Source organism: Anarrhichthys ocellatus, unplaced genomic scaffold (assembly GCF_004355925.1).
Source record: "Anarrhichthys ocellatus isolate YVR2014 unplaced genomic scaffold, GSC_Weel_1.0 scaffold10, whole genome shotgun sequence".
Lineage (NCBI taxonomy): Eukaryota > Metazoa > Chordata > Actinopteri > Perciformes > Anarhichadidae > Anarrhichthys > Anarrhichthys ocellatus.
This window is the reverse complement of record NW_022280040.1, coordinates 4,246,851-4,263,500: the sequence shown is the minus strand read 5'-3', so window position 1 is coordinate 4,263,500 and position 16,650 is coordinate 4,246,851. Positions and strand designations below refer to the sequence as shown.

At 45.4% G+C, this 16,650-nt stretch overlaps 2 protein-coding genes across 3 annotated transcripts; both read right to left on the bottom strand.

Moving 5' to 3' along the window:
• Positions 1 to 421: 421 nt before the first annotated feature.
• Positions 422 to 8,556, bottom strand: LOC116385239 (suppressor of tumorigenicity 14 protein homolog). Of its 2 annotated transcripts, XM_031850523.1 has the most exons (19): positions 8,459 to 8,556; positions 7,693 to 7,879; positions 7,459 to 7,583; positions 6,248 to 6,315; positions 5,913 to 6,106; positions 5,458 to 5,553; positions 5,009 to 5,228; positions 4,761 to 4,903; positions 4,520 to 4,617; positions 4,186 to 4,295; positions 3,862 to 3,995; positions 3,601 to 3,705; positions 3,326 to 3,430; positions 3,131 to 3,244; positions 2,863 to 2,982; positions 2,583 to 2,766; positions 2,232 to 2,503; positions 1,954 to 2,090; positions 422 to 1,561 (listed from the first exon to the last, which is right to left on the bottom strand). In XM_031850523.1, exons 1-19 carry the CDS (start codon positions 8,537 to 8,539, stop codon positions 1,394 to 1,396), a joined length of 2,661 nt encoding a protein of 886 aa, XP_031706383.1. In that variant the 5' UTR covers positions 8,540 to 8,556; the 3' UTR covers positions 422 to 1,393. The 2 variants fall into 2 exon arrangements, with proteins under 2 accessions (XP_031706383.1, XP_031706385.1); XM_031850525.1 differs by lacking the exon at positions 422 to 1,561 and having other exon boundaries at positions 2,044 to 2,090; positions 2,205 to 2,503.
• tmprss7 (transmembrane serine protease 7) lies at positions 8,140 to 16,585 on the bottom strand. The gene is made up of 18 exons (XM_031850528.1): positions 16,202 to 16,585; positions 15,092 to 15,296; positions 14,841 to 14,971; positions 14,681 to 14,748; positions 14,316 to 14,509; positions 14,205 to 14,240; positions 13,896 to 14,124; positions 13,660 to 13,784; positions 13,263 to 13,375; positions 13,052 to 13,158; positions 12,693 to 12,829; positions 12,296 to 12,403; positions 12,043 to 12,150; positions 11,843 to 11,959; positions 10,755 to 10,950; positions 10,157 to 10,425; positions 9,690 to 9,826; positions 8,140 to 9,557 (listed from the first exon to the last, which is right to left on the bottom strand). Exons 1-18 carry the CDS (start codon positions 16,271 to 16,273, stop codon positions 9,396 to 9,398), a joined length of 2,514 nt encoding a protein of 837 aa, XP_031706388.1. The 5' UTR covers positions 16,274 to 16,585; the 3' UTR covers positions 8,140 to 9,395.
• Between the last annotated feature and the right edge of the window lie 65 nt (positions 16,586 to 16,650).

Here is a 16,650-nt window from a genome sequence, read left to right as displayed (position 1 = left end):
CAGATATTTATTTTTTCTTTTCCAAAGAAAAAATAAACAAGCGTTGTGCTTGGAAGGGCATTCAATACATTGCACAAGTAGAAAAACACTGATCTCACTTAGACAGTTAACGTCTGTTAAATGGGGACTTCTTGCTCACACCATGACGTCATCAGGTAACATAGTTCTGACTCCAAACTTCTGTTTTGTGCAGGTATCTCATATTGTAGGCTACTCTTTTCAGCCAAATGCACCAATTACATCTGAAGCACTAGAAATGTATCAGCCTCAAGTTTAAATTAGGAAAGAGATAAAAAGATACATTTCTCTGATGGACAGCATAGTAAGAAAGAAAAATAAAACAATATCAATGTGATATTAAAAATGCAGAAATAAATAACAGTTTTGTTGAGACCTGCTGCATTTCAAATTGTGTCTTTAATGTAAAAGCATATAATAAAATTAAACAATGATGCAAACTGCATGTTTTTTAATCCCTTGGGTGCATCATTCTCTCAGGACATAAAATAAACAACGGTGCAGATTGGCCGCTGGATGGCGATGTGAGCTGAATGACAGTTGACCGCAGGAGAAACAGCAACATGCAAGTGTGTCTGCATAGAAATGATTGATACGCTGCTCTCCTAATAATCCTATATGCTCCTTACGCCAGCAGCAACTGCATCATGTCTTCAAGGGGAGCTGTGATCATGCTTTTCATTGAGCATAAAGTACAAAGGAGGCACCATAGAGATAAATTAAATCACAATAAAACTGAAATCCAAAATATATTATAACCTCCTATTGAGGGATTATTCACTTCTCTACAATTACAGAATATACTGGACATAAGGCTATGACTCAGATGAACTCATGATATACAAATGCACAAACATACACATACAGTACAATAACAACGACTCTTAAACACATACAGTCGGTCATGAACACACATATACAGTACATGGACGAATGTAGATGAGGACAATAATATATACGGTTACATGTGTGTGTGAGGGAGAGAACTCTTTCCACATTCAATAAAAGGACTGTTGTGATTTTTGTTGGCAACACCCGACATGGTCACAATCTCCGAAGTGAAAAATGTAGCTGGAAAATGTAAGAAGGAGGGTAGGAAAACAAGAAGTAATTGGCTACATTTACATGCACAGCATAACCTGGCTGGTTGTCGTACTTTGGCCTGACCTGTCCATCTGATTGAGGAGACTTAAGCATACCAAGTCAATTTAATAACCAGGTTCAGCACTATTTTTTTTAAAGAAAGCTGGTTGGTGTGGGGCAGTGCTGGCCCCGTTGCCATTGACAAACAAAATGACTGAATATAAAGGTGAACTCGGGTCTGAAACCTTCGTCCATGTGTGTGAAGTCTGTCATTTTTTCACGCGATATTCAGTCACACCTGTCCTTTAGTCTGCTGATGGATCCAGTCAGTGAACTTGACCACCTGTGTGTAGACACCGGGGCGGTTCTGCCTCGCACAGCCCTCACCCCAGCTCACAATCCCCGCCAGGAACCACCGCCTGCCTCGCTCCAGACACATCAACGGACCTCCGGAGTCACCCTGAGGCAGCACAAATGCACAGTGATGGACATTCAGACAAATAGACAGGAACATAAATATGAATACAGAATATAAAAACATTTCCAGAGCAGCTGAAGTGATTTTTCATAGCAGAAACAGAAAACCAATGTCATAGAGGATGTGAGCTATAAGCAGTATTCTGCCACCAGCAGTTAGCTTCACTTTAACATTATGTTGATAGTCGCAACCGCTGTCGCCACTTGTTGGCAATTCATTTTTACTTATGGTATCTTCAAACTCTATCGGAAGTGTGTTATAAATCCTGGGAAATGTAGAAAATCAAACTGAATTTGAATTCCGTGAGAGATGTCATTATTCCATAAAAATTCATACTTGTACGTCGACACACCAACAGTGAGGTACACGCTCACCTGGCAGGCGTCCACCCCTCCTTGCATGTTCCCAGCGCACAGCATCCTGGGAGTGACGGCCTCGTCATACAGTTTGTTACAAGTCTTCCTGTTGATGATCTTCACTGTGGCCTCTTGTAAGCGAGCGGCCAGTTCACCTATAATTAAAGCAAACATCTTGTGGTATTATGAATGTCACCATGCTGTGATGCTTGTCTATTTTGGCCCCATATTGCCTCGTTTCAAAACATCCACAAGATCTAAAAACATACTTTTTTGTAAACTTCAAAAAACTTTACCGTCCTCCATGAGGACCCCCCAGCCTGTGACGTAGCAACTGGTTCCTGTTGTGAAGGTGTGCGAGGGCGCGGGGATGCACACAGGCTGCACCAAGTCATTGAAGAAGACAGGAGCACTGAGCTCAAGGAGGGCGATGTCGTAGTCGGAGGTGAACTGGTCGTACTGCGGGTGGAGGAGGATCCGGCGAATTGGTCTGGTGGATGCTCCGTTGTTCCCCGAAGTCATCACCCGCATTCCCATGTAGGCCCGCCACGCACGGGCATCCGAGTATCTGCAGACACAACGTTCATGGACACAGAGCACACATGGATTATGATTATTATAATGAGGCTTCCAGGCGTCTTTCTTACTTAATGGCATCTGAGTCCTGGAAGCAGTGAGCTGCAGAGATGAGCCAGCGGTTGGCGACCAGCGTGGCTCCACAGACGTGTCCGTAACGATCCATCTGGAGGCTGACCTGCCACGGCCACGACCCCGCCCCAGCGTCAAAGCCACCCACTATCTTAGTACGCATCCTGGGCCTGCTGCCACAGCCTGGGACACACAGGGAGACAGAGGAGGCACACATTATTGAGCAGAATTCTCTTTGGAAATTGAAAGGACTTTCATTCCGTCGCAATTACAACTTACCACAGCGCAGTTCATCGGAGCTGTCGAAGCAGTCTTTGACTCCGTCACACTCAGGGTTAACCTTACTGACACACTTTCCGTTGGCACATTTGAATGAGGATGAGGAGCAGCCTTTAAGGTCTAATGGGAATAACAGACATAATTAGGCAGAGTGAAACAAAGGGCACTTTAAATAGAGAGAGAAGTACTTTTATAAATGCAACATATTGCATTAAAATAAATTGATCGGTCAGTGCAACCAGTGATGTCTGACGTCACGAACACTCACACGCTCTGGTACAGTTGAGTTCATCGCTGCGGTCTTTGCACTCAATAACACCGTTACACACCGAAGACTTTGGCAAACAGACTTTGTTGGAACACGCGTGGTGACATTTACCTCCTGAAAAACAACCACATAAGCTTTAAATCATCAAAATAACGACGAGCACAGATTGTGTTACGACGGTGTCGGTCTACTCACCACAGGCGCCCTCTTCACTGCTGTCTGCACAGGAGCTCACACACTGGCTGCTTTGAGGCTTACACTGGCCGTTCCCACACAGCACCTCACCTGGCCTGCAGGATGCTACATGTTTTACACATATGTGCAAACATGCACATAGAAACACACAGACACATACAAATCTGAGTGTAGCACGAAAGTCTTTCAGATTAAGTGTGAACAAAAAACACCTACATCGGTCAAGTGTACGACCCTTTTGTATCTACAATAGCGTCTTCAGGCAACAGACTTACAGCATTTAGCCTCATCCCGTCCGTCTGAGCAGTCTTTCACTCCATCACACACCTTCTTCAAAGGGATACAGCGTCCGTCTCCGCAGCGATACTGCCGAGGACAGGCTGGGGATAGACAGGGATGGAATTTGAAAGCACTCTCTGGAATTACAGTACTTTCTTTGGCGTAGATGTGGATATGAGACCCCAAGTTCCCTCATGAATGACTTGCTGTATCAGTTAGCCTCTCTGACGGAGCAAATTGCATCAGATTTGACTTACTGCCCTCTGGAGAGAAGGCGCGATAGAGCAAGTAGAAGCCCTTGTGGGTGAGAGATTCGTCCGAATGGAAGTGGAGGGAGAGAGGAGAGGAGTAGACTCGTCTTTTGCTGCTGTCTGACACTGGATTACACAGTCTAGATGCAGAGGAGCACAAAAGGAATTTGATTTTTAAACTCACACATGCAGGCACATAAAACAATGGCTTAAACAATTATGAGATAAAACACATTTACAGGAAGTGAATATTGTAAAATCGATTGATGCGGATGAAATGCTAACCCAAAGTTGCTAACGTGGGCCACACAGCTCAGTTTCACAACTCACTTGACCCCTCCGATGTCCAGCCAGTCTTTCTCACAACCGTCTGATGACGAGGAATCCTGAATGTCCATCATCACGATCGTCATGGAGATCAGGTATCCTGGCAACGGCGCCTGATAAAGTAACCAAAGACAACTAAAGAAAGCGTCGACAGACTGGAACGTGGACGGGTTAAATGTGAAAGGAATGATTCACTCTTTCACTCTCTTACATTCCAACTTCTCTTTCTTATCACACACGCACACGCGCACACACACACACACACACACACACACACACACACACGCACACGCACACACACACACACACACACACACACACACACGTCTACACTCACCCGTAGTATCCAGGTGCAGTCTACGTTAGGAGGGTAATAGGAGGGGTAGTAGGGGGAGGTAATAGAGCCGTTCCAGGAGGAAATCGACCCTCCACAACCTGCAGGGGGAGTGAGGTGCACAGAATACACAACAACAACAAGGCAACTTTGCTCTACATCTGCTAATAAGTGGAAATAAATCATTCCAGCACGAATATGAACATATCACACAAGATTTGTCTGTTCATGAGAGCACTCAAACCTGCTTTTGGGATGGCTTGGAAGTAAGCTTTGAAGATTGCTCCATCCCTCTGTCTGCTGAAGGAGAAGGTGACCAACATCACATTCCCAGAGGATGTCAGCTTCATGACAGGCGACGGACCCGAAATAGGCAGCCCACACCACCTGAGACAGGTAAATGCATCCAGGATATGTATATGTACACAACATACAAATGAGACACATTACAGAGACGAGATCAGCACTGCACCAGAGAATGAATGTCTTTACCGTGCGATTATCTTGTTCTGTAATGGAAGTAAAAAGTCGTAGGCCGAGAGCTTGTGGGCGGTGCAGCTTCCTGGCGTGGCACCGTGCAGGGTGAGGATGACCAGTCGAACCACGTGACCCGACGGCACACGAAGACGCCACTGGTAGTACGGCTTCTTGGGACTCACAAGGCTCAGGGTGCGGTTGTTGCCATATTTGGCATAGAGGTCAAAGGACATCGCTAGACAGAGGACGTGATTTATTCAATATTTAGATAAATATTTAGAAGACGAACGATGTTCGGTGCACTTGTTCCTGTTCTGTCAGCAGACCCAGCATGCAGGCCTTGAAAGCAGCATTAATGGCCACCTTAAAAGTTGAGATCACACTTTGTCTCTAATTATTAACTCGTCATTAGAAACCTGATCTTAAGGTTTTGTGATATTAAGTCAAAGCCTTGCTCTTCTCACCTTGGAAGCCAAGCTGCCACTTCCCACTCTGGATGCTGTTTGGATTCTTACTCTTGTCGGATTTTTCTTCTGATTCAAAGTCGTCAGGGTCCAAACCTACATACACACACAGAACATGCCAAAACACTCAAATTCAGGACCACTCCAGAGCAATAAATACCCTTATATAAAATCAGAAATAACATTTAATTCTAAAATTAAATAAAAATGAATTATTCCTGGGTAAAATATTTAAAAAGCTAGGGTTGGCCATTAATTAGTTGTTTCTATTTTAAATGTCATGGTGTGTTAAGCATTTGTGAGTTTTTAATTTATGGATGTAACTGTTTAAAATCAATGTATTAGTAGTTAATGTATAGTATTAAGCTAATATCTGCATATTGTTGTGGCCAAAAACCACACGTGTGCATATGTCTGTGGTTAATGTGCATGTAATGTACAGTAAGAGCCTCTACCCAGCAGGTGGAGCATGTCGTCATCTTGCTCCATGAAATAGCGCTGCTCGTTGCGGCTGTCCTGCTGCACCTTGTTGCTGCCAGGAAGCCTGCGCTGCAGTCTCTCGGGGCCGGACCTCTGGATCGTCACTGCAACGGCATCCGGGGCGGAGAATTGACTCCAGTAGAAGACATTGAGCCCTTCTGCTCCTTCACTGTCACACAAAGGGTTTACAATGTTGCTATTCTGCAAAAAGGACATATAACCGAGTATGTTGTTGTCATGAATGCTCCTTTTGTGTATGAACTGTTGCACATGTCATTTCATCAGTAGGCTTTTTGTTAGTGCATCAAACCTGAAGGCAGTAATTCCTGAGTGCAGGTAGTAAGAGCTCCACGGCGAGGACTCGTAGAGTTCTGAGAACTGTATTTAAAAAAAGACAAAAAAGGATGGTTTACCACATATAGGTGTGACATCACAGCGGTGCAAGTGAGGTCACTTTTCACTTGTAACACATGAACACACCTGGTCAAACACGCCTGAGTTCAACAAAAGCATTGTTCTTGTGTGTGTGTATCAACCTCTGCTTGTGTGTATTTTGACTTTGAACAGCACAGAGCTCCATTGTGTCTCTACCTGCCGGCCGTGTAGAGTTAGGACCCTGGAAGGTATGGGCTCCTGGCCTTGACTTCACCTGTTCTTTAATGAACAGATGGCTGTACAGATACTATGACCACTTAACAAGCCTGCTAACTCACCCTCACAGCTGACTAAAGGAGCATTACACTATGTCAGTGTAGAGTTTGGGGGATTTACACCCATCAACTTGCCATTTCTCCACTGCTCAGCAAGAATGTTCGGCCGAGCATCTGACCCTTTGCTCTAAAATCTCAAATCCCCCCTCTCGTATCTCTGTCCAGCCCCGAATCCCTCTGTCATCCCACCCTGCCCTACTGTCCTGTCTCTCCCTCTCAACCCCCAGCATCAAACTGAGGTTCACCTCCTCTCTGTAGTGTTCGGCACACAGAGTGGCTGATTGTGTGAAAGCTACACAGACAATGTTTTTATTGAAGGCCTGCTCTTCCTCTCACTCTTGCTGCCTGGGCCTAGCTGGACTCACAAATGCCAGGCTTGTCCTCAGCCCTGAAAGGGCCCTGTCCCTGGGGGTCTCGGGAACTTGCACACACACACACACACACACACACACACACAGTGCCCAGCTCCTGTTTCAGCTTTACATTTAACACCACCAGAGAGAGACAGAGAGAGGGACAGAGGGGAGAAAAGTGGTGCAGAAAAAAAAAACAGAGAGAAAGAGAGTAGAGGACAAAGCCGAATAAAGAGAAAAGGAAACAAATAAGAATGCAAAGACATTAATGGGAAGTAGAAAGAGGACAGCGGTGTTTTGAAAGCCCAACATTAAAGACACTAGTAGCCTGCTGCAGTGAACCATATCAACGTTTGAACAGCAAGATCAGCTTCAGCTGAGAGCGGGAAGGTCAAGCAGCACTCTAACGTGTCATTCAGAGGGGAGGCAATGACAGACAAGTCCATCGTTCCACTTACATAATGGTTCAAAGCCTGAGCCTGCAGGCGGAACTGAGGAGAGGTGGAGTCAGTCAGCTCTGAGGAGAAGCTCAGGTTTGGGAACTCCACACTGCCACCGAGGAAGAACACTGAGGAGGGCGGAGCTGGAGAGGAGGAGGTATAGAGATTTGAGACAGGTGCACTTGTGTGACTGCGGGTATAAGTCACAATTAACACATTTTAAGGACAGGAGAAAAGCAGGTCATTACTCACATGTTAGGAAGTGGAGAGTCAGTGCAATGGCAGCAGCGAAGGGAAAGAAAGGCAGGAGAACCAACATCCATCTCCTCCAGGAGCCACAGACCGGAGCTCGCCCCCCCTCCACCTTCTGCTCCTCCTGGCCCTCAGGCTTCGTGGGGGGGCCCAGTGACTGGGTGGGCTCCTTCACCTCCCCCTCTCCCTTTCAGAGACAAGGGCATGACTCAAATATCATACCGGCTTTTAATGTCTGCGCTCAAGTTGCTTCTAATTGTTTGCATTTTACTCTTGTGTGCACGGCAATAAAGAAAAAGCAGCCTATCTGCCAAACTCAATGAGACATCGATTTAATGGCTGAGCAGCCACTGATTCAGGGAGAGTAACGGTGAGCATCTCGGAGCTGAAAGGAACTCCTAAAACATTTAAGGGGTTGGCAGGATTCCCCGGGGGAGCAGACAAAGCGTGGCTAGACGAGTCTGCTTTCCCACGGCCTGGCTCTGCGGTGTCAGCACTCAATCAAGTGTCTCACCCTGATGTGGACATGGTGATGTGAGAAAGACACCCACATACCGCTAGAGACAGATTTCGCAATTAAGATGAGCCGTGGCTGACTGGGTTTGATGGGTTCTGGTTATTGTGCATCATTTTGCTTTTGCCAAAAAAAAGTTAAACTGACAAATGTCGTTGTATACACATAGAACAGTTCTCGCAGAAAGCAAAGTCATGTTTGGCACAAATGCCCTTTACGCGCAATTAATAGAGCACACTGATGGTGCCTTACCTGTGCAGCGGAGCAGCCTGATAGTCCATGCCCGGAGACGCAGTACACTTCGCAAGTTTTTCTTTTGGGGAGAGTCCTCATAGCACTGTCCCGTTTAGCTCCGGAGAGGCGATATGCAACAATACCTCAGGCATAGAAACGATGGAGAGAGAGAGAGGAAACCCCCACTGTCGCTTCCTTTGAAAAAAAAAAAAAAAAAAAAGCGCAGAAATCCGACCTGAGCGGCTCGGATGCGGCGGGCATTCACCGCCTCCCGTTTACCTGAACTGGGCGGCAGGTGTCACACGGAGCCCCAGAATGCAGCGCGGGGGACAATGAGAGCACTATGAAGGGCTAAGCCTACCATCCCCACAACCATCAGTGGGGCAGATATTGTGGGCAAACTTCCTCGCTGTGTATGCGAGAGTAAAGCTGGGAGGCACAAAGGGGTGCTTGATGGAAACGTGTGCGAGGTATAACAATTGGGTTCGGCTGCTGGACCCTTGGATGCTCCATGGGGGCTCAATGACAACCTGCAAATAGAAAGTTTGGCACCAAACTTGACAGCTGTGAGGGTGCAACAGGACATAACAGGGTGTAACAGTGTTATTGTTATTGCTGCCTTGCTTTTGCTGCTTTGTCTGTCAAAGCACTTTGTAAACTATGTTTTTAAAGGTGCTATATAAATAAAGTTATTATTATTATTATAACATGGGTTTATAGTCCAAGAATTGGAGGGAGGAATGCAGCTAAGATACTTTATTAGAATAAAATCATTCAAAAGCACTTCCTGTTTGCTTAGTTGGGGGTGTATACCTGAGTCACATGAATAACACATAAAAGGCAAACATTGCTCTTGAATAAATACACAGTACACTGATGATGCTTTTATTATTTGGTGTGAGCGACAGAATATTTAAACATCTGCTGGCACTGGATGAATAAGAGCTTCATCATGTCAGCTGATATGGCTGTAGATCCAGGAGGTGAACTTGTTGACCCTGGTGTAAACCCCAGGCAGGTTTGGTCTGCCACAGCCCGCCCCCCAGCTGACGATGCCAATCAGGAACCAGCGACCCCCGCTCGGTCCCTGACAGGACAGAGGACCTCCTGAATCGCCCTGAGAAACAAAAAGTGCAGTTGATGCAGAAAGAACATGAAACAAGTATACGGCAACTTTCAAAGCTTCACATCCACCAGTATAAATTAAAGCGCAGGTAATTATGGGTGATTCAGTCAGATGTGAGCTCACCCTGCAGGCGTCACGCTCTCCAGAGGGGACCCCGGCACACAGCATGCGGGATGAGACAGGTCCGTAGCTCTTCTTACAGTCAGTCTGGCTCAGTAGGGACACCTCTGCTTTCTGCAGCACTGAGGGCAGCACTTTGTCTGCAGGGGGGCAAGATGGACGTAGATCATGCAAATGACAGATATGAATATATACACATCTGGGCTGCTTTAAGCTGACATTAGCAGTAGCTCATGAAGAGTGCAGGAGTTCATAAAGAGGCTCTCATCCTAAATGGAGCTGGAGAAAAGCAGCACAGGAGCATGTATCTAAATACTGTATGTAACATTAAGTTTATATTACTTACTGCATTATTACAATGATGTTTATAGAACACTGCATAAACTAGCCCCGTCAGACAAACCCCCCTAAAGGACATCATGGTTGTATTCAAGTATAAAAGTCACTGTGGTGACCAAGGTGTTGCTCACCCTCCTCAGAGCGGTATCCCCACCCGGTGACAATGCAGCGATGGCTGTCAGTGACAGTGTGGGAGGAAGGTGGCAGGCACACAGGCTGGACCAGCGGGCTGAGGGAGGGAGGCCAGGGCTTCTTCAGCTGCAGCAGGGCAATGTCATAGTCGAACGTGTACGCGTTGTAATACTCGTGCACCACGATCCGCTGGATCTCCCCCACGTGTTTGGCACTGCCCTGTGTCAGCATGCCGAGGTGGGCATTCCAGTAACGTGGGTCAGACAGCCTGGTGGAGTCAGAGGTCAAGGGTCATCAGAGGGAGACAGATGTAGATCATAATGTCTTTAATAAAACTTGAAAGCAGATGAGATCAGTGACAGGTTTGTTCATAAAATCAATACTATGGCCCGGAAGCCTTATACTTGATGATTGCCAGATTAACTAATATTATGCATGTACATGTTCGCAACTCGTGTCCACACAAAGGCATGACATGTGATGGGTGTTTGCAAGTACATTTACAGTGTTTTAAGGGGTGACAAGTTTTAAAGAATGGTATCCGTAAGAGTAGGCCTGCTGCTCTATATTTCAAATATAGGAGTGAGTGTGACTGACCTTTCCTTGCTGAAGCAGTGTGCTGCTGAGATGAGCCAATCAGAGGAGAGGACAGAAGCACCACAGTACAGGTTACCAGAGAAGTGGAGGCTGACCTGCCACGGCCACTCCCCCTCCACAGAGTTATCTCCACCTACGATACGCTCTTGTCCTGTAGATGAACCAATGTTCTTCACCAAGGAGGGACGACCACAGGCTGAGGAGCACAGAGATGGATACTGTTGTTATACTCGTTATATTATACTGGACACAACATATATGGACATGTGCAGTGTATTAGAAATCCCCCAACGAGAGACAAAGCAATGTTATTACTATTATGCTGACATACTGAGTCATCACCATGACTGCTGCCGCCTTATTAAAAAGTAGAGCTTTGACGTGTGTGTGTGTGTGTGTGTGTGTGTGTGTGTGTGTGTGTGTGTGTGCATGTACATTATTGTCCCGAATCAGTGAGTGATCACCTTGAGACCCCATTATGATGAAATAACAGCGAACAGAGAGAGCCATTACAGCTGGGTCACCTCAGTGCTGCAGGTCAGCAGGTTTGGTGCATGCTGCCCAGTAGATTATAAAATAACGACAACATTCTCATGAAGCCACATGAAGGATCTGGCAGAGAACTGGCAGTGTAGCGGCACTATAATCAGTATCAGTTGCTTCATTATGAGCCAACAACTCAGGTGGAACATAACCAAATGTGTGTGATCCTGGCTTAGTTGATAAATCATTTAACTGGTCTTCATTTTAGTGAAAAGCAACTTTAAGAAAGGTTCCTGACAGACTACAATTACGCTGATAGTAAGGTAAACAATTAAGATGATAAAAGGGTGGAGGAAACAGCATGTTACCATCATCTTACTTCCATAATTTGTTTGGAACTGGATGTTAAAATGTCAAATGATGGAGGCCAGAACAGTTGAGTTATTCAAAATTTGTTGACATGTTGACATTTTAAAAGAACCAAGGTGCAAGATTTATTACTAGAAAAAGGGGTGGATACAGAAATATAAAATGATATTGATTTTCCTTTCTTTATGTTGCCACTTCAAGATGTGCACATGGAGCAGGTAATGCAGAGCGCTCACCACAGTCAGCCTCATCACTGTGGTCCTGACAGTCAAGAACACCGTCACACTTTGCATTTTTCTTCAAGATGCAGGAGCCACTGTTGCATTGATACCTGATTGCGGAGCAGGTTGTTTCTGACAAAAGCAGAGAACATTATGGCAATTATTACTGGTTAAAGGGTAAAAAGGGGACACAGATTAACTGTAAAGATTCTTACCCTGAGTGCAGTTGATCTCATCTATTCCATTGGTGCAGTCCGTCTCTCCGTTGCACACAAACAAAGGATGCAGAGGGCTGTTACCACCGCAGTTCTTTGTCGGCCTCGCTGTGAAGATATGTAATATTTTTCCAATGTGTGACTTGATTCCAAATACAATCAAAAGACAGTGTAATGTGTTACCAGTACTTCACAGTGCCATTTTTTTTCTTTTAGACAACCAGTACTATGTAACTTATATAGGACAACTTACAGCAGAAGACCTCGTCACTCTCATCCTGGCAGTCGTCCAGGCCGTCACAGCGGCGACTCTTTTCCACACACAGTCCTGTGGAGCACAGGAAGTGACTCTGCAGACAGGCTGGTGCACACAGGAGCGGGAAAAGAGACAAAAATTGCTTTTGCTGCATTATTTCTACTCTAGTGACTAAAAACACCACAAGGCGCTTCTGTGTTTATGCCGCTCAAAACTATGTGAATGACACAAAATGTTTTCTCTCTGTAAAACAGATTGTAATTTTTAGAATCTACAAACAAAGTCATGAACTCACATCCACACTGAAGCACAATGAAACACCTATGATCTGTCATTTCCTACAGTGTATCCTGGCTGTTATAATGAGTCGGGCTCTGGGCCTGGCAGTGCTTACGCTGGCTGATATTGTAGCTGCTGTAGGATGCCTGGAAAGGCTGAGCAGAGTTACGTGAGCTGCAGCGAAACTCCACCTCTGGGCTGCGGTCAGCGATCCGAAACACCGTGTGGTGTCCCACGTAGCTGCCACAGAAACTGGGGAGGGAAAGCAACCATTAACCAACCATCACAGGGTGTTGTCATGGGATGAATAAGAATTGACATCAATGTAAGAAATAACTTAACGGCTAAATAATATATCATCAGACAGCGTTTATGATTGTAGATATTTCTAAAAATGGACACAATTACCTGAAATACTTGTGTCTTGAATACAGTGTAAATTTAGTTTTGAGTGTTAACCCTATGCCCACATACATGATTTCATTGACCTTCCACCAGCCATGTTCACAGCCCTTCACTTCCTTTGGTTTCAATACATAGTTCTGAAACTGCAGAGCAACTCCTAAAGCACTGTTGGGGGTCTAGAAAAAGTACAGAGTACACAATCAATAAAAGCTATTTGAAATCACCAGTAAAGAAAAACTCAGCCGCAGTTTTACAAGTCATGTATGTGTGTGTGCTCTACCTCGAACTTCCAGGTGCAGAAGCACTGTGGGGGCAGAAGGCTGGGGTGGAAGGGGCTGTAGATTTGACCAGTGATGCCAGGCTCTAACTGGGTCTCAATTTGAGACATACACACTGAGAGAGACAGAGACAGACTCAAGGATTATACTTTCACCGCCAGTGAATCCCAAAGTGGTCTCTAGATAAATCTCAGGGGTGCGAAGATGAAAAATGAAACGGGGGAGAATCAAAGACATCTTTCTTATACCCAAAACAATGTTATTATTCTACGGAAACCATAGGTAGTCTTATCCCCTTAAGGTCTCTTAAGATTACTCTGTTCACGGCGCATAGACATGTGTTTAGGGATCACACACACAACCCCAGGCATATAAAGTAACAAGGTAAATGTGTCATACTTTCTTTAACAATGGCCTCAAAGTGTCCTCTGAAGCTCTTGTTGCCGTTGGTCATTCTGAAGGACAGCAGCATGACATTGGAGGTAGACACCAGGGAGAATGAGTTGGACACTGGCTCACACATCCTGCAGCACAGAGACACACTTTAGTTTATGTAAGGTTTATGTTTTAGAGAAAATACAGTGACGAATTGGAATAAAAGCCTTTGGAATTGCTAATAATGTGGAAAAACAGACCTGTGCAGAATGCGCCCTCTCATGGGCAGCAGGGCGTCGTACACAGTCAGGGCATCATTCACACAGTCGCTGGGCTCAATGAGGAAGGAGGTGACGGTCAGACGGATCATAGAGCCGGGGACAGCGGTGAGTTTTACATGGCAGTTCACACCACCCCATGACGAGAAGACGTTTAAAGGGACGCTCAGCCCGGGAAGGTTGGCATACAGTTTATCTACACACTGTGAGCCTGGGAGGAGAAAAAACCTTCAGGGACACACATTATGACATACAGTGTAACTTTTATTGCACTTAAGTATCATCTCTTACCTGCTCCATATGATGAATAATCTGATCGCTGAACAGCTGGAGGAAGACACAATAATCAGTCTCTGCATTGATACACACTTTTAGGATGCACATGTAAACACACTGGCGCACCATTGATGAGGATGGAGTCTATATCTACTGGGAGACCCAGCAGGTAGCCTACGGAGGACCTGTTCATCAGGCTGGTGTGGACCGAGTCTCTGAAAATGGCTTCCACACACTCCTCACACACTGCTGGGCTCTTTAATCGAGGGACCACAAACACCATCCAGAAGTGAACCAGCACACCGCCCTTGTTGTTGTTACTGTGTGAGGAAAAATAGGGTTTACATCAACACTTTAAAAACAGGGTGTGTCGCTCAGCCGTAAATAAGTGTTGATGCTTGAAACTGGAATCAGAAGCACAAAGCGAAACATAAATATCAGCTGGACGTCTTTTTGCTTCATGATGATGATGGCTAACAGGCCCACCGTACCTGAGGTCTGAAATGACAGCTTGCTTGTAGAGTCTGGCCACTGAGGACACCTTGTACACATTGCTCACCTACGAGACACCAGCAATTAACTGTAAGAGTCTCTCAGATCCTGGTTTAGCACTAACCATCAGGTAAATAGCAGGGTTACATCAATACGTACCACGTGTTGTATTTTGTTTGCCATGGACACAAACTCATGGGATTCTGCCTGGCGGTACTCCGGGATAAACTCCACGTTGGCAACACGAAACACACCGGCAAAATACGCTCCACTGTTGCTCTCCCTGCGAACTAATTAAATCAAGTCAAAACTTGCATTATACGGTGAAGTTCCACTTTGATGCAGTCTTGTAATCAAACAACTATAAAGATATTAATATGGGACTTAAGTATAAGAATCCTCTCACTTACATATGAAGACCCACAGCAGGGACCACATGATAATCACCACCACACACACCACCGCTGCGATGATGACAGCCAGGTGAGGGATGCTCAGCAGACGGGCCTGCAGCCACTTGAGTCCCTTGGGCTTCCGTCTCGTCTTCCTGAACTTCCTGTAGATCTTCCGCAGAGTGTGGTCAACTGTGGCCACCTCCACAGACACATCTGCAATCTACAAGCCAGGGAGGGAGGACACATTCACACTCTTAATGCAAAGCGCCCATCGCGGTGGCAGTCAATTTGACTTGCCCTTTTCAATCTGTGTGGATTCTAATAGGGATGCGGTTAATGATGCTGAAATGATATGTAAAGCACAAGTCTCTTGACACTGTAGATCTGCCACCAGGTTCAGTGTTGGGACAAAGGGGCACAAGAGAGCACTTCGAGGACCACGAGGAGGTTAAATTACTGGAAAAAGATCAAGAGCACATAACCTTGCTTCTACCATTCATCTCTTATCACTGTACCTTATCCAGGTCAGCTAGTTTAGATTACAGTAGGCTGAACAATATGCTAATCAATCCAGAATGCACAGAGACATGAGTGGGCAAGTGTTCAAATAGCACAAGGTCACAGCATGCACTGAAAAAACATCAATGCTCATAAAGGTAAACAAAGCCATCACATTTAGCTGTTGATCTGCCAACAGTGACGTAAGCCCGAGTCTACCAGTAATGACGCTCCATTACCAGTCACTTTGGCTTGAGAAGAAAGCCCGACAGCAACGGTAACTCCATCAGATGCAGCGCTCGGCTCTCATTGAGTTACCCAATGCACATATATTATTCATTCAGTGTCATCCCATACTGTGCAAGCGGCACATAATCCATCACAAGTTAGTGGGATATAGATTCCCCTATTTTACACATTTAATCATTTAATCAATGACAAAAGGTGTTGAAGGTTTTGATGTTGTGTCCCCTCAAATCTCCAGGTTTTCATCTGGAGGACTGGCTGTATTCCTAATTAAAATGTGCCAAAAGGATTTAACCGATTAAAATTAAGATTTAAAATGTTGTAGTTTAAGTTACGGTACTTCTAGAATAATAACCCCACATTAAGATACATCTTACTTACACTGGCAGCTTGCAGTTGAGATGCATCGTCATCTCCGCTTGTATTCTCGTTGGCCTCGTGCTCTGTGCCCATGACACAAGCATCCCTTCAAGCCTCTATCATCTAATTCCTGATTTCCGGGTTTTAAGATCCATTCTTTTTTTCCTTCAGCAAAAACCGCCTTATATAAAAAACGGCAACAAACCGCGTAGAGCCACACAGCGCATTGTTTGGATGCACAGTCGAGTGAAACCAGATCCTGGCATTGGAGAAACGGGGAGCTCGCTGACGGCGACGTACCTCCTCCGGTCCTATGGCTAATGTTTCATTCATTAACTCCTATCGTTGCCTTCGATCTAATTCATTGGAACTAATATTCAACCACCACAAACAAAGTCTACCGGGTTTGCTCTGCAATAAAAAAGGAACAAACAACTGGAGAAAAAAACAAAATCTTAAAGTGACAACGT

Excerpts from the sequence above, each read along its gene's own strand:
- LOC116385239 (XM_031850523.1), bottom strand. The coding sequence starts at position 8,539 with ATGAGGACTCTCCCCAAAAGAAAAACTTGCGAAGTGTACTGCGTCTCC. Across the intron at positions 6,316-7,458 it reads CTCAGGCTTTGAACCATTAT|TTCTCAGAACTCTACGAGTC; the intron begins GTAAGTGGAACG and ends TTTTAAATACAG. Across the intron at positions 4,618-4,760 it reads CCAAGCCATCCCAAAAGCAG|GTTGTGGAGGGTCGATTTCC; the intron begins GTTTGAGTGCTC and ends CTCCCCCTGCAG.
- tmprss7 (XM_031850528.1), bottom strand. The coding sequence starts at position 16,273 with ATGGGCACAGAGCACGAGGCCAACGAGAATACAAGCGGAGATGACGAT. Across the intron at positions 14,972-15,091 it reads CCTGCTGTGGGTCTTCATAT|TTCGCAGGGAGAGCAACAGT; the intron begins GTAAGTGAGAGG and ends TGATTTAATTAG. Across the intron at positions 12,404-12,692 it reads CAGCTACAATATCAGCCAGC|CCTGTCTGCAGAGTCACTTC; the intron begins GTAAGCACTGCC and ends TGTGTGCACCAG.